Source organism: Motacilla alba, chromosome Z (genome assembly GCF_015832195.1).
Source record: "Motacilla alba alba isolate MOTALB_02 chromosome Z, Motacilla_alba_V1.0_pri, whole genome shotgun sequence".
Lineage (NCBI taxonomy): Eukaryota > Metazoa > Chordata > Aves > Passeriformes > Motacillidae > Motacilla > Motacilla alba.
The window spans coordinates 36488857-36504451 of NC_052046.1; the positions used below are offsets into that span (position 1 = coordinate 36488857).

Genomic DNA, 15595 nt, shown 5'->3' on the forward strand with positions numbered 1-15595 from the left:
TTCGTTCCTTTCTGGATTTGAGGAATAGATGAGCTGGCCAGAGGAAGGAAAGTTGAAACACCCCAGCCACTTTGTGGAGTGATAGTAGGATCACAACAGTATGTCCTACATTTCATGCTTGTGCTCTTACTCCTGTTGATGATAGTGCTGTGTTTTTGAAAACAGATCAGCTACTTATAAAAAAGAAGTAACTGGCTCAGCCAACATTTGTTCAGATTTTCTGGGAGACCTAAGTGCCCCAGTGGACAGGTGCTGGGCAGGTTAGCCTGTGTCAAGATGTTGTATGAATACCCCTGTAACCCTAACCTGTACGTATCAAATTTACCCTGGAATAGTTGTCTCGAGCTTCAAAAAAACTGATTGTTCACTCTAGATTGTTTCTTGTGTTTTCAGGTGTGTGGACTGTACATGCAAAGGTGGCCTTAATTGTTTTTGTCTTTGCTAGGAGAGGTTTCCCTGTACTTTTGAAGGCTAGTACTAAAAGCCATCAGGCTGGTTTCTACCATGAATTGTTTTCTCAGTGTTAAAAATCTGTGATGAGTGCTCTTGAGATACAAGTACTCTGATGACATTGTGCAGTGTTTCTTTTAAGTCCATTAGGGGATGTTCAGAAAAAGTTTTCTTGCTACAGAAATTCTGAGTTTCAACCAGTTTCTCTTTTTCTTTTTTGTTTCTTTATTTAATTGCAGATCAGCTGGAGCGCGTGTTCTTACGTCTTGGCCACGCAGAAACAGATGAGCAGTTACAGAACATTATTTCCAAATTCTTACCCCCTGTTCTCCTCAAGCTGTCCAGCACACAGGAAGGAGTTCGCAAAAAGGTAAGGGTTCAATTTACCATAAAGATCCATTTTCCTTATCAGGGAGAAGGAAATGCCCATGATGTAGCATGATTTGCTGTGCTTGGATGTTCTCTGTTGAGGAAATTACTCTTTGAGGAAAATTTATCATTATCGTAGTTGAGAATTGGTTCATTACACCTGTTAGAGCTTAAACAGAACAGTCAGTGTTTGTGTCAGCACAGATTTTGCAGACGTGTGGAGGCTGTTTCCGCTTGAGGCCAGCTAGCTCTGAGTTAGCTTGGGACCAAGGCTTGCTGCCATAGGGATGGTTGCCTTGGCTTCAGGGCTGTTGTGCTTCCACCTGACTTAGGGCACATGTGAAACAAGCCTTTTTCTGTGCACAAAATTCCATGAAGCTGTACTCATTGACGTCATTCACTTGGCTAACTGGAATAAGAGAAGAACCAAGTAATTTTGAAGATGGACTGTCATACCTACCTGAAAAAAATCAGTTCCATGGTACATAAGACAGCTTTATCACAAAATTTATTCAGGTACTTTAATATGTACTGAGACTGTTTGGGTTTTGCCTGTAACCAGGCATAAGGAGCAAGGAAGGACCAAGCAGTTTTAGAGGTGGAATTTAATATGTAACTGGGGAATTTAGTTTCCTGCGTTAGGTTTTAGGTCTGGTAATAGGAGTGGACTGGAATGTTTTAGAGCAGAGGGCAGGTGAAGTGTTGAGTATTAGTGGTGGAAAAGAAGCTTTTCATAAGTCCCTCTGATTTCAGAACATACAAGTTATTGTAGCATAGATTTTTCTCAAAGTTCTGCACAAAACATGTCTCTAAGAGTGATTACATGAAAGTGGATCCATGGATGTCATGCCATTCCACTGCGCTGAAGGACAGATACTCCCATACAGATGGGGTGTTCTTCTGTATACCTGCTTACTATGTGTGCTTGAAGCTGTGAAGAAAAGTATTGAACCAGCTGGTGAAATTTCTTGGGGTGAAATTAGTATGATCTTTTTCTCTAAGCTGGAATCTGTAGTCAGTTATTTAGAAATGTTGGAAGATTCAGGAAAGGGAGAGGACTAGTCTTTTGAAAATTAAATTTTAAGAGGCCTCTTGAAATCACACAGCCTACTTAAGGGTGTATTGTAATGGTAGCAGTTTACAGTTTTTACATTAGAGTGAATAATGAAATAAAATGAATTTCTTCTTCCTTTTGGGTGTTTAAACTCTTGATTTTCATTCTCACCAGATGATAATAATACAAGCAATTATAGCACTTGATCATTTGAACATATTTATTGAGTTCTGTGTTAGTATCTCCTACCCTTTCTCAGAGACATCTGTGTAGACAGGTTTTTTTTTCTTTCTAAAATAGTATGAATTTGTAAGTGATGCAATAAATTTACAGCAGCAAAACTTAGTAGCTGTCAGTGTTACTTAGTTTGTTAGTTTATCTCTGGTTTTGATAACATGCTTGCAGTCAGCTCTGCAGTTTCTCTGGATTACAGGTGGACATTATTTTGTTTGAGACCTAGTCATGGAGTGGATGCTGGCTGCTCATATGCAGCTCAGCATCCATATGGTTCTGCAGTTTCCATTATGGGCTTCAGTGACAGCATATTATGACCAAGGCAGTGATCCCTTGAAAACACAGGACACCCTGGATTTTTGGCTTGAATTGCTTGAAGTCAACATGAATCTAGGACTGGCTCTGACTGGTTTTGCCTGAACTGAATTGACTTCATCTAATGTCACTTGATTTTTTTGCACCACCTCTTTTGAGAATCTAATAAAATTTGCAAGCAAGATGCAGATGTTCAGTGTAATTTCTCAGAATGGATAATTGTTCCCGAGTAGAAATTGTAGTTTTTCAATTTTCTTCATTCAGTTATGATACCTCCTTCAGGAGATTTACAATTGGCACTTTGGTGATGCTAAGAAACTACCTCATGGGATTGTAGAATCATGGCATAATTAAGGCCTTTAGAAGGTCTCCAGACCAATCTCCTATTTAAAACAGTCCATTACAAATTCAGTTCAGGATGAAGGTGAAGGTTTTATCAAGATGAGTCTTGGAAAACCTCTGACAATATAGATGTACAAACGATCTGGGTCCAAACTTCACTGCTTGATAGTCTTCATCATGAGGGAATACCACGGTGCACCTCTCTTGTTTCTACACACTCTGGCCCCAGTTTTTCTTTACTGTCTGTCAGAGCCCAGGGTCATTCCCCTTGAGCATCTGCCTGTTCCCATTGGCATTGTTGCTGGAGTTCTCCCTGCCCAGGCAGGACTGCACATTGCTTCTGCCTGACATTCACAGAACTCCTGTTGGCTCTCTTGTTTGAAGGATTTCAGTTCTGTAATGTTCCGCTCCAAACACTTCTCATACAGTTATTTGGTAACTTTACTATGGGTGGGGATAATTGGAGTTACTCTGCAGCTTAATATAGAGCAGGAGTGCAGATTTCCAAGCCAGAGGCAGTTTTGACAGATAGTAACCAAACTGTGGAGAGAACTGGTCATCTTCAGTAATCCTTTCTTTTATTTCTGTTGATGGATGCTATTGATTGTGGTGTGGTTTGGGGCTTTTGTATTTGTCTTAACAGTGACATGGTTTCAAGATAATAATATAAATGATGGCTGCTGATTTCTTACAAATTAAATAATCAGATTTGCTTATACTAAGCCTGCCTAATGGATTGAGGTTGATGATTGGATCTCAAAGTAGCAACATTAATGGTGGTTGTTTCAAGTTTTTGTGTGGTTTTGGTTTTTTTTTTCTTCCTGTCAGGTCATGGAGCTGCTGGTTCATCTGAATAAGCGCATCAAAAGTCGGCCTAAAATTCAGCTTCCAGTAGAGACCCTGCTAGTTCAGTATCAAGATCCTTCTGCAGTGTCATTTGTCACTGTAAGTGTCTGTTCTTCCAGGACTGTTTGCTGCTTTACTTTTAGCAAGCAGAATATTCTTTAAAGCTCCTGTATTTAACTCTGTCAGTTTTCCTAGCAAGTATGTAATTGTTATGAGGTTGATGTTTTAAGAGCTTTTTTATACTCAATTTTATAGTCTGGTGTGGGTGAAGCTTGGTTTCATAAAGCATTTGCTGTTCAAATTACTGACAGTTACTCTTGATATTTCATGATTGCATGAATTGTCATTGCTTGTATTGTAAAGGTCTGTTCATTGGTAAAAGCTGCATTTTGCAAGCAGCTACCAATCCTTATCCTGGTATCTGCAGGATCAGAGTTTTACGTAAAACACCTTTATCTCTTTGAACACATGAGGACGTGTATTTTTATGTGGTTTTTGGGTCAGGACCTTAGCTGAGCAAGATGAAAAAAAATTATTTTACAGATTGTGAAACTTTCATAGATCATTTCATTCAATCTAATTTAAAAAGTGAAAATAATTTTAAAATGTTTTTTCCAAAACTATGAAACAGTTTACATTTCAGTTTTGATAGGTCTGTTGGAAATCATCATCATGAAACAGAAGTGATTAAATCATAGGGAAACTTTGTACTTTTTGTTTTACTGTTAAGTCGTGTGTGCAGCATAAATTAAAAATATGACATCTTAGAAATGTATGGAGAAATATTTAGACTTTAAACAGCAGTGACATACATAAAAGTAGTCTTAGGTTGTCCTCAGCAAGTGGCATTATCTGAAATTCACTTTTTGGAAATGACCACGACTTCTGGAGTGTGTATGTCTTGTAGAGCAAAACGAACCATCTTGTTTAAAGACATATGTGACAAACTTTGTATTTGGCTGTACTTGTCAAAAACATCTTTTTGTTCATGTATCTCAGCAGTGCGTATTTTGCATCATAAGGCTTCATGGCATTTTAACTCAAGTATCATCTACAAAGTAATGTAGTGCACTGCAACATTCCTCTTTGGCACTGCTTTCAGCCAGGTGATGGAACAGAACTCTTACCTCTGCAGTTCTTGGCTGGATTTAGATGAGCAGCATAACGGTTAAATAGTCCAGTATTGCTCTGCTGTGCTGTCCTGTCACTAGACTCTTAACTGTATTTGCAGCTTTTAAATGAGCTGATTTAGAAACATGTTTTCAAGAGAAATTTTATCTATGCTGCTGACTTCATATTTATTCAATATTGTATTCTATATTATTTCAGAAATAGATAAGAGAGATCATTACATTTACTTTATTTTAAGCTCTTGCTTAGTTGCAGTTGCTTTTGGTGAAATTGGCAGTGAAAAAGACAAACCAGAGAGAGCTTTTTTCATTGTTTTTTTCCACCTTTTAAAGCAGAGGCCCAGCAAGACCTGCTCTGACTAGTCCTTGCTGAGTCTCCACTATAATGGTTGTCAATCTGATAAGTCTTAGACTTAAGAAATTGGTCTTGCAAAACATATGTTGTTTCCAATACCCAATTGTGTAACAGAACATACAAGAAGAGGTTAAGGAACACATACTTCTTTTCCATTGCTGCAATACTGTGTGCTTTTTCTACCCCTTTAGAATTTTACCATAATTTATGTTAAGATGGGATACCCCCGTCTGCCTGTGGAAAAACAATGTGAATTGGCTCCAACCCTTCTCACTGCAATGGAAGGGAAACCTCAGCCACAACAAGACAGGTATGACTTCTTACTCTTGGAGTGGATTTTGTTGGTGTTGTTTTAATAAATAATTTATATTAGTTGTTGAAAGATTTTTCCTTAGGATGACTTAGGATATTCTTGCCATGTACAATTTGGATCAGTAAATCAGTCCTTTGAGTGGTACAAGGAATTGTTATAGTCTAATGCTGTAATAATATTCAGAATCTGCAGCAGCAGACTCTCTGTATAATAAGAGGTCTGTGCTATGATGGAAGTGAAATGCCTGTCCATATTCCCCATGCATCTTCATCAAGTTCTGGTTTCCAGCTTGAGGCCAGACCTTCAGTACATACCCTCTGACCAGCTGCAGGGGCAATGCTAGATGTCTCAGATTGGCCACTCTAAATTAAGAGGTAGTGTTTCAAGTAAGTAGGTGTTTTAGCTAAGTTGTAATATGTGAAAAAAAGAGTGTTGGGAACTGCTGTATACTAAGAACCTCTATGGGTGGGCCTGGTTCTTACCTACACTGAGATGAGTTTCCACTGTGTTGGTATTGGAAAATGTTGTTAAAATCATGTCTTCATTCACTCTACATACTGTAATGGTGTAAAAATAGTTTTTAAATTACATTACTGAAAGGTCTTGAGTAAAATTTTGATTCCATTCATGAGATTAGTGTGAAAATACTTGAAATGTGTTTTTTCTCTGTTGAAAAGGCAAGTACATGAGTGAAGAGAGCTTTGGAAAATCTGGCTGTACTGCTATACATTTGCTAGGGTGTCTTAAGGATGAGACAGCCCTGTACTGTATTTTGTGGTATAATTATGAAACTATCAAAAATCTGGACAAAGACAGTGACTTTATCTCTCCAGATGTCTGCATGTATGCAGACACATATATTCTATTTTAAGGACAAATCTTAATTTATCTTCTGCTTTCCATTTTAAGTACATCGGGTGGTAAATAGAAGCCACTGGGTTGTGAATATGTTCAATTATTTTAAGATTTTCTTTTTTTGCTATTAAGGAACAGGTTTGTTGTAAAAGGTTTCTCTCTTGTATGTTATAAGTAAACAGGTGTGGTTTTTTAAATGGTTGCAGTAAATGTAATTGTTTTTCAGCCTAATGCATCTTCTAATACCAACCCTTTTTCACATGAAATACCCTGCTGAACCACTGAAAGCAGCAGGTTCTCCATTTAATCTTGCTGAAAAACCAAAGACTGTACAGCTGCTTTTGGACTTCATGTTGGATGTTCTTCTTATGCCTTATGGGTGAGTTGATACCAGTCTTCTCTAGCATTGATGTGCTCTTTACGTGTGAAACAGTACAAACTACACCTTTGAAAACACATTTAAAGTGCGCTGTTACTTCCTGGCTTGAATAAGTACAAAACAAGTTGATAATTTTAAGAACCAGATAGCCAACCCTTTCAAAGAGAAGCCTGACAAAAATGTGTGCCCATCTTTCTGCAGTTGAGTAAGGCTTATTGCTCTGAGATCATAAGCAAGAATAATCTAAAAACTTGTGCTTTCTGGAGTTGAATCTTTGAACACAATTGGTATTCTGTCTGTCTTCTGGTGAAAAAGGTTCAAACTGCCGTGGTGTTGTCTTAGTGCAAACGCTGTTTTTGAGAGTAAGAAGAATGTACAGAACAACTTGAATTTACTGATCACTGCTTGTTAGGAACCTTCTAGTGTCTAAAATCAATACTTTCTCAAAATGTTTTTCCCACTAACTGTGGTTTTTTTTTTTTTTTTTGTATGTGTGTGTCTTTGTATTGCTAGGGGAGCTTTTGCTTTGAAAAAAAAAACCACAAATAGTTTTGATGGTTGAAAATGTTTCTATTTTTTTCTGGCAATAAAAGTCTCATAGGATTGGTGCCAGTATGATCTATTTGAGCTCATAATTCTTGCTTGCCTGAGTGGATTAACCTGAAAGAATGAATTTAAAATAGCAAGCACATGGTCTTTCTCCATGTCAATTTATTGGAGGCTGTGCTTTCCATCAGATAATTAGGGGGCCACTTCCCTTTCATTTGAATATACAGAATCCTGCAGCACACAGTTTTCAAACACCTGTTCTTCTGTTCATGATTCCCACTCTTCAGTTAGATCAGGTTAATTGCCCTTAGCTTCGTCCATGGCTGTAGCTTCAACAGATGAATCCTTGGGCTTTCCAGTGAGACTTCACTCCCTTCCACGCTTTAATACTCTGGCCAAGCATGAGCTTTTAAATCACAGAATTACTTAGTTTGGAAGAGACCTCTGAGAAAACACTCAGAGACACTGAAAGTAGGAGGTGAAGGTTTTAATTTTCTTTCCAGAAGGTGCTAGAGAGAGTCTTGAGTTAGCTTGTGGCTCTAGTTGTCAGTCTCTTAAAGTCTTGCTCCCTGGGGTGAAGCTGTTTGCCGTGGTTTACAGCTAATTTTTACTTGTTAGAACTTGGTCTGTCATTGTCCAGTTGTGATTTAGCCTTACCTGTTTGCTGCAGTAAAGCAACCAGAAAGCTTAACTGTAGGGTTTAAAGGTCATAATAAAATGTGTAGAGTTTTAACTAATGAGACTTGAAATTAATTCCTTTTGTTGAGATTGTTTACCTCTTTTTGTTGCCTGTGTGCTGAATGCAAAATGGTAGGCTGGCTGGGGCAAAAGAATTCTTGTTGGTCTCTGCAATGCAATTTGGAGGCCATTTGGCCGTCTTTCAGGGACACGTGGAGCGGTGGGGTGGCTTTTATAAAAGCATGAAGGTGAGCACAGGGCAGCTGGAGTAGCCAGTCTTAAAAAAAGAACAAGCTCTGTAAACTTCTTTTTATTTTTGCTTTCCTTCTCTGCCCAGTATTAAAACTGCTGTTTTCCAACACAGTATCTCATTTATTTATTTTTTTACATCAGGATATTTCCTGCCACTTGTGTTGCATATGCTTCATTGTTTCCCTTGTTAGATTTCTATTTTTTTATAGAAACTATACAAATATTATTGGAGCTTTTAGCATGAGTTTCATGTAGTATAGCATGAGTATTTATTTCTAATGCAAAAGAAATAATTTTTCTGGTTTGTAAGCTAAGAACTCTTTCTGGAAATGCCAGTGGACCCTTCCCTTTTCTAACTGAAGTTTGTTTTCATTTACAATGACATTGTTATGGCTGTTGCAGAATATGTTGGGATAATTGGTAGCAGAGCCTCAAGTTCTGTCTTATGTTAGAGTCATGGGATTAATTAAAGAAAAATAATCAAGTTGGACAAGTTATGTGTCTTTCTCAATTCTAGAATCTAATACAGCTGATAATGTGGATTGGAAAAGGCTCTAATAACAGTCTTTCCCTGCCTGCTTAGGTTTGTATTGAATGAATCTCAAAGTCGACAAAACGTGCCCTCAGCCCAGGGGTCTTCATCAAGTAGTGTGGGAGGTCCTGGAATCCCTCAGCCACCTCCAGGAATGAGCTTTTATGCAGCCAAAAGGGTAATTGGAGATAGTCCATGGACACCAGAGCTGCTAGAACAGGTATTTAGAGCTGTGGGGCTGGTCTGTGGTGAATTGTGGGTATGGTAATGGGACGGTTGCAGATGGAGGAATGGAAAGCTGGAGGGAAAATACGTAACTGATTCTGACCAGGTCTTTAGTTGTCCTGTGGGAATTTACTGAAGGATTTTGCATGATGCCTTAAGGAATTTAGCAGTGGTGAGGTGGGGGGGAAGGTGGTTGGGAAGCAGTCATGACTGCAGCCTACTCTTGTGTTTTACTCTGAAAGGTTGCAACAGTGTCTTCTGAAGCAGTGCTGTAACAGAGTATCCCATAATGGTAGTGCTGGTACTTTGCTGCAGATGACTTTGACAGGAGGCGAGCTAAGAGATGGAGGGCATATGAACTTCTCCTTAAGCAATCAGAAGCCGTAATTTGAGACAACTGAGGTGCTACAGTTACTGTAACATCCTCTTTCTTGTCAGTAACCCTGCTTTTCCCTGGTGTTGAACAGTGTAAGCTGGGGATAGTGAAGTTCATTGAGGCTGAGCAAGTGCCCGAACTTGAAGCTGTTATACACCTGGTTGTAGCGTCCAGTGATACAAGACACAGTGTTGCCACTGCAGCAGACCTTGAACTAAAGAGCAAGCAAAGGTAAGGTCTGGATGGTTGGAAAATATTGTGTTAGTATACCTGAAACAGCTATCTGCAATGAATGTAGTGCTCCAGAGAGACTGTGCTACAGGTGAGGAAGACTGAGGTTCCCTGTATGTCTGTGAAGCTGCTGTGTCTTTCCACTGGGCTGGGAATGGTGTGGTTTGCAGTCTTGCAGCTGGAAATGTCACTTGTCTCCAAAGCTGACGGCTTTAGCTGTGTGGGTTTGATCATTTTTGGTATCACTTCTGAGCCATTTTCTTACCAAATCCTAAAAAATAATGGTGGTTTCCACATTGCCCCCTGTGGATTATCAATTGTCAATAAGGCTTTAGTAAATGATTCCCAGAAAAGTATACTTTCATTTAATTTATTAGGAGAGTAAAGAGACTAATTGTGAAATGGATCATAGTCTAGAAAGTTTGGCAAACACAGTTGTTATTACTGAAGCTTCTGCTCACCTGCAGTTCACCCCTCATCATCTAAAGATAATGCTTCTGTCTTTAACTCATCAAGAGGCCAGAGTAATCGCTGTTGATACTGTTTGCTGAGACATTGACAGTAGGAGATTTGCTGGCTCATATAGAAGGCTGGAGCAAGACAGGGCCATCTTTGAAATATGTAGGTGGCTTCTGTAGGACTATTTAACATGGAGTCAGATTTTTCATGTGAAACCTTCTGCAGCTGAAGTCTGTTCATGGACCTCAGTCATGACTGGGGAGATGATTCTATTAAATGATGAAGCCTGATTAAGGAAGCTGGTCTCTCCTTCTTGTCTCATCTTTCCTTCTGATGAGAAAGATGCCCAGAGAGAAAAACTGTGTGGACAATATGTAATGTTGAATGTCTTTTATAAGAAATGTATGCTGGTTCACAGATTACTGTTTGATATTCAATTGGTAGATTACCATGGTCTGTATGTCTTGTTTCAGCAGCAGAGAAGGGAGCATGTAGGTTTCTAACAAATTACTTGATATCATGCTGTCAGAAATTGTTAAAGTGTAATTAGTTCACATTCTTTGTGACTGTATATTATGTGGATGTGGGAAAAGTGGTCAGAAGTCAAACTGTGAAGTTCTGTGTAAATTTTGGGACTGATATAAATATGATGCAAAATGCTGTATTTTAAGAAGTAGTCAAAGGTCAGAATCATAACATGTTTGTGTTCAATGTGGTTTTTTCCTTCAGTTTAATTGACTGGAACAATCCTGCTATCATCAACAAAATGTATAAAGTGTATCTTGGGGATATACCACTGAAAACCAAGGAGGTAAGATTTGCCTCCAGAGTTGTCTATCTTCTTAATTGCTGAAGAAGTAATTTTAGTTGTCTTACTTTATTTTAAAAAAATGTACTTGTGTTTCTTTAATCTATCACTTCCTTTGATATCTACTTTCACTGAATATTTATGCTATTTGAATAATTTTTTTCTCTGTGCCAGTGTGTTCTGATTTGCAGCAGAAAGTAATTTACTGCTGTCCAGAGATGCACTATTTAATCTCTTTTTCTGACAGGGATCTGTTCTCAAACCAGAAATGAAACGAGAGTCAGTCAGCACCCGTGTTAAATTAAAGATAGTTCCTCATCTTCTACGATCCCGACAAGCTGCAGAAATGTTCCCAGCTAACATTCAGGTGATGCTTATTTTCCAAGGCTACATTTCCTAATAAGTTTGATGATACAGTTCCTCCAGTACTTAGAGATAGGAAGCATTGTTACTGATGACAGTGTTTAAAGAAGAGGGGGAATGAAAGACTTAGAAAGTGAAGCCAGACACACTCTAATCTGCTCCTTTCTTTTCGTCAGGTGGTATATGATGGACTCTTCGGTGCAAACACAAATGCAAAACTGAGAAATCTGTCTTTGCAGTTTGTACATCATATTTGTATCATGTAAGTAGTTCAGAGAGTGCAGTGTGTTTTAGCTATTTGCCTAGAAGCCACTCTGTTTAATAAAGACGTAACGGAACTAACAAGTACTAAAATGCAGAGAAAGTGGTTTTTTTTTTTACTTAATCCGGAAAGCTCAGTGTGTCTGTGCTTGCACAAAGTAAGTTGTAATATCTGATCTTAACACAGTTGAGAGAAGTGATAGTAGAGAAGAACCTTTTCAGGGATGCAAAAGATAATATTTTGTTGGTTTCTCTAATTGCAGTTGTCCAGAGAGTAAAATAAAACCCTTAGGTCCAATGCTTTTAAATGGACTTACAAAGCTGATCAATGAATACAAAGAGGTAAGATGAAAAATTCTTTACTATAATTCTTCATGTGATTACAAGCAAAAGATACATCAGTTTCCATCATAAATTTATTTATCTTTTTTTTGTGTTTGCTTGAGAGGTTGCTGGAGGGTACCTTTTAAGAATTTTTTGCTGGAAGAGAAGCAAATATTTTAAAATGCTATATAGCAAAACTTCTATTTATGTAACACTGATAAATATGTGCTAGAGTACCAATTGCAAAATCTGAAGAAACTAGTAGTGTTAGTAATACAAAGAGAGAAGTCAAAGTAGTATTTAGCTGCTGTTACTCTGGAGCACACAAGGACCTCAACTCTGGATGTTTAGCCCATTATGTTAAGCATCTGTGTAGGCCTGCTTGTTATATGTTCCATCCTATCTATCCAGAGATGGTATTACTATGGGAAGGGTTTTACCAAAGAGACCTGAAAATACCAGTCTGGCCTGATAAGGTGTTTCCAGTGCCATTTCAAAAGTTAAAATTCTCCATGATACTCCTACGCGTACTGTAGAAAGGGCAGATGTTGCAGATCACCTTTTCTGCAGCTTTAAACTTCTTGCTGCTTTGTTTGACCTTTGAATATGACCTTCTGGCCTGAGTTGGCCTTTGAATGCATGGGACACCCTGCCATTGGGAAGGGAATGAAAAAGGAGGAAGTAAGCCCCTGTGTATAAATATGCTGTATTGGTCATCCACAGGATGCATTTTGCAAACAGCTTCCTTTGTTTATAGCTGCTGTTCAGAGCTAGTGGTTTCTGTCCCTTTGCTACTGTTTCATATCCTCACTGAATCTCCTTATTTATTTCTCTTGAACTAAAATGTAGTTAGCTGTGACCAGAAGAGAGATTTGCATTTTGCCACAATTTGCAGTTTTTCTGTTTCTTAGACAAAAGTGTGCTGCCTCTGTTTCTATATAATGTTTTTATTCTTGGATAGAAATACTTTGTATTTTAGGATTCTTTTTCCATGAAAGCCTGCTTGAGCAATTTGAAGACAGGATGTAAAGTAAATGTTTATTTATAAAAGATATACCTGTGTGTATTTCTAGTTTTGCTAAATTCTGCTTATTGTTTTATTATTCAAGGATTCAAAACTGCTATCAATGGCATATTCAGCAGTTGGAAAGCTTTCCAGGTAAATTAAGCATCATTTAAGCAATGGGACATTGAGTAACTTCTCCAGAGTAACCAGTTAATTTATCAGCAGCAAGCTTTATGACACCTACCAATTTTGCAGTTGAATGCACAGTGCAGAGAAAAGTATTCTTCTTGTGACAACTTAAGAGATATAAAAGGAAATATGTTTTCAGCTGATAGTTTCTCTAGCAGTGAGTGATTAATGACAGCTCATGAATTGTGCACAGAATTTAAGGAATGGTTCTGCATTCTGGATTGCCAGAAATACAGATTTAAGGAATGTACAGCAAAGACCAGAGTGCATGAGGCTAGGCGAGTGGCATGTTCGGTCATGTGCTGGTGATCCAAGCGGTTGTGCATAAAATGTCTCACTTTCCAAATTCTGTTAAGGGAGGGAGAATGTGCTGCTTTATGGTCGATATGGCTAAGATAGAGCAGACTTTCTGTGCTGGCTCTAATTGTTTGACACTTAAAATTTGGAATGAGGGGGGAAGACCAATGAAGTGTGAAGCATTTCAACTTAATAAAAGAAAAGTTTAATGGATTAAAATATCTTGTTTCAGCCGAATGCCTCAGCTCTTTACCAAGGATATAGCACTGGTACAGCAGTTCTTTGAAGCCTTATGCAAGGTGTGTGCTGATGGGACTTTGGGAAATCATTGTTTTCTTCTGATTTTGCTGAATTCTTTACACTGTACACTGTAAAGTGAAAACTCTTGGTTTTTTACTGCAGGAAGATGCTGATACTAGGCTTGCCATTCAAGAGGCATTGTCTATGATGGTTGGTGCATACAGTAACTTGGAAGGAGCCCAGCGTACCCTGATGGAAGCTCTTGTAGCTTCTTATTTAATAAAGGTATTTTCAGGGGAGTTGAAATCACTTACTTTAGAAAAAAAGGCAATTAATTGTCTTCTATTTCCTGATACTTGCTGTTAGATAATTCTGGATCAGATCTTCCTTTTCTTACTGAATGTATTGGCCTGTCTTGGAGAAGGCAGGCTGGGGATTCTCAGATAGAATATTTTTAACATGGCTCGGTGATAGTAGTACTTCAGAAGGAAGGTAATACTTCAGTTCTCTATTTGTGTTCTGTTTAGCAAAAAACTAAATTCATTACAATTGTACTGTATGTTTCTCATAGTCTTCTCCCAAGAAAACTTCAAGAAGTAAATGCTTCAGGGGCAGTCTTCTGAAACACTGTGGGACATTGAGAGTTTGGTAGAAAGGATCATTCACTGCTAAATGGGGTTTCAGCAGGCTGTGTGATATGTGACATAAAGCACCTGTGTACCTCTCCAGGAGCTTAGCCTTGAGACACTAGTCTAGATTAAATCAGACTTGACTTACTCATACTTTGAGTACCTTGTTTGTGTTCAGAATACACCATAGGTCTGGATTTTCAGGAGGAGTGAGTGTTGTATACTCTGTGTTTGCATGAGTACCCAGTCTGACTGTGAAGGTTGTATGTATTTCTAGTGTAAGAGATCATTTTCATGCTGACAAGTCCTTTGCTCAAGGGATCTAAATCTCCAGGCAGTACCTTTTTGAGACTATGTGTACCCTACAGACACAATCACCATCCTAAGCTGGTATTTCTTTCCCACCTCTGGCTATGCTGCTCCTAAGCATAGTTCTGTTTTCTGTGGCGAGATGATATATGTTAGTTACATTTCAAAACTGCCTGGATGGAGCAGTTTTTCAGTAATTAGTATGATTCCCTGAAGTGTGTATGTATTTAATTAAACATTTAATTCCCCGCTTGTGTATATATGAGAAGTTTGCTTTTCTTTGTCCTGTCTCCTGCCATAGGAACTGTAAGCATGAGTAGTGTCTCAAAATGTCTAAACTTTTTTGAATCATTTTGGTACCAGAGGTCAAAACAAATAACTGATGCTGGTGATGTACAAGTGGTGAGTGAAAGTCATTACTGCTGTCATTTGAGGCACAACCATATGTTTGTATCTTTTCCCTTTAAGCCTGAAGTTCAAGTACGTCAAGTGGCCGTAAAATTTGCTAGCACAGTGTTCCCTCCAGATCATATCCCTTCCAGATACTTACTCTTGTTAGCTGCAGGAGACCCGTAAGTTGTTTTTCTTTATAAATTATTTTCTCATATATATACTTATATATGTTTGTGTGTGTGTATGTGTATATATATATATATGTGTGTATGTGTGTCTAAATGTATATATATCTATATGCATATGCACACACATGTATATACATTCAGTATAATATATATAGTTGCATTAATATGAATACATGCATCTGTGTGTAAGTTTGCACAAAAATAATGTGAAGAAAATGAAATATGGTAATTTGGAACTCAAACTTCACATTCTCGACATTCTGATGAAGAGCTCTACTCAGTGACAATCTTGGGATTGTTTTTCTTGTTTCAGATGAACTGCAGTCACTAAAGCATTTCATGTTAATGATCAGTTGCGATTGCAAAAGTAAAAATGCATTAACTGAAATCACTTTTACAATGTCAAGAAGTTATTTTTTCCTGGCAAATTCTGTCAGTCTATTTTTAGCTTGTATTTGCAGAGAGTTGAGCATGCAGTTTTGAGAGTTGCCACTCTCTGCTGGGGAGTAGGTGACTCATGAAATTACAGTAATCATTTAATTTGCAGTTTTCTGTTACTGCAGTGTAAGTGGTGGGGTTTTTTTCCCAACTTACTTTAGTTACTAAAATTTTGATGAAAGCAGCTATTGTGTAACTAAGGAAGG

General features: G+C 38.1%; 1 protein-coding gene across 5 annotated transcripts in view; it reads left to right on the top strand.

Annotated features, from left to right (window-relative positions):
* Positions 1-15595, top strand: part of ECPAS (Ecm29 proteasome adaptor and scaffold) — a 58039-nt gene that overhangs the window by 6973 nt on the left and 35471 nt on the right. For all 5 annotated transcript variants that reach the window (XR_005255170.1, XM_038123559.1, XM_038123558.1 and 2 more), the window contains exons 2-15: positions 690-820; positions 3593-3709; positions 5287-5405; positions 6490-6642; positions 8705-8873; positions 9346-9485; positions 10674-10755; positions 11000-11119; positions 11292-11377; positions 11640-11718; positions 12810-12859; positions 13425-13491; positions 13595-13717; positions 14839-14942. Coding sequence is in view for 4 of the 5 variants with exons in the window: in XM_038123559.1 (XP_037979487.1) it covers positions 690-820; positions 3593-3709; positions 5287-5405; positions 6490-6642; positions 8705-8873; positions 9346-9485; positions 10674-10755; positions 11000-11119; positions 11292-11377; positions 11640-11718; positions 12810-12859; positions 13425-13491; positions 13595-13717; positions 14839-14942 (1540 nt within the window). In the remaining variant the exon portion in view is untranslated. The remainder of the gene's footprint in view (positions 1-689; positions 821-3592; positions 3710-5286; positions 5406-6489; positions 6643-8704; positions 8874-9345; positions 9486-10673; positions 10756-10999; positions 11120-11291; positions 11378-11639; positions 11719-12809; positions 12860-13424; positions 13492-13594; positions 13718-14838; positions 14943-15595) is intronic.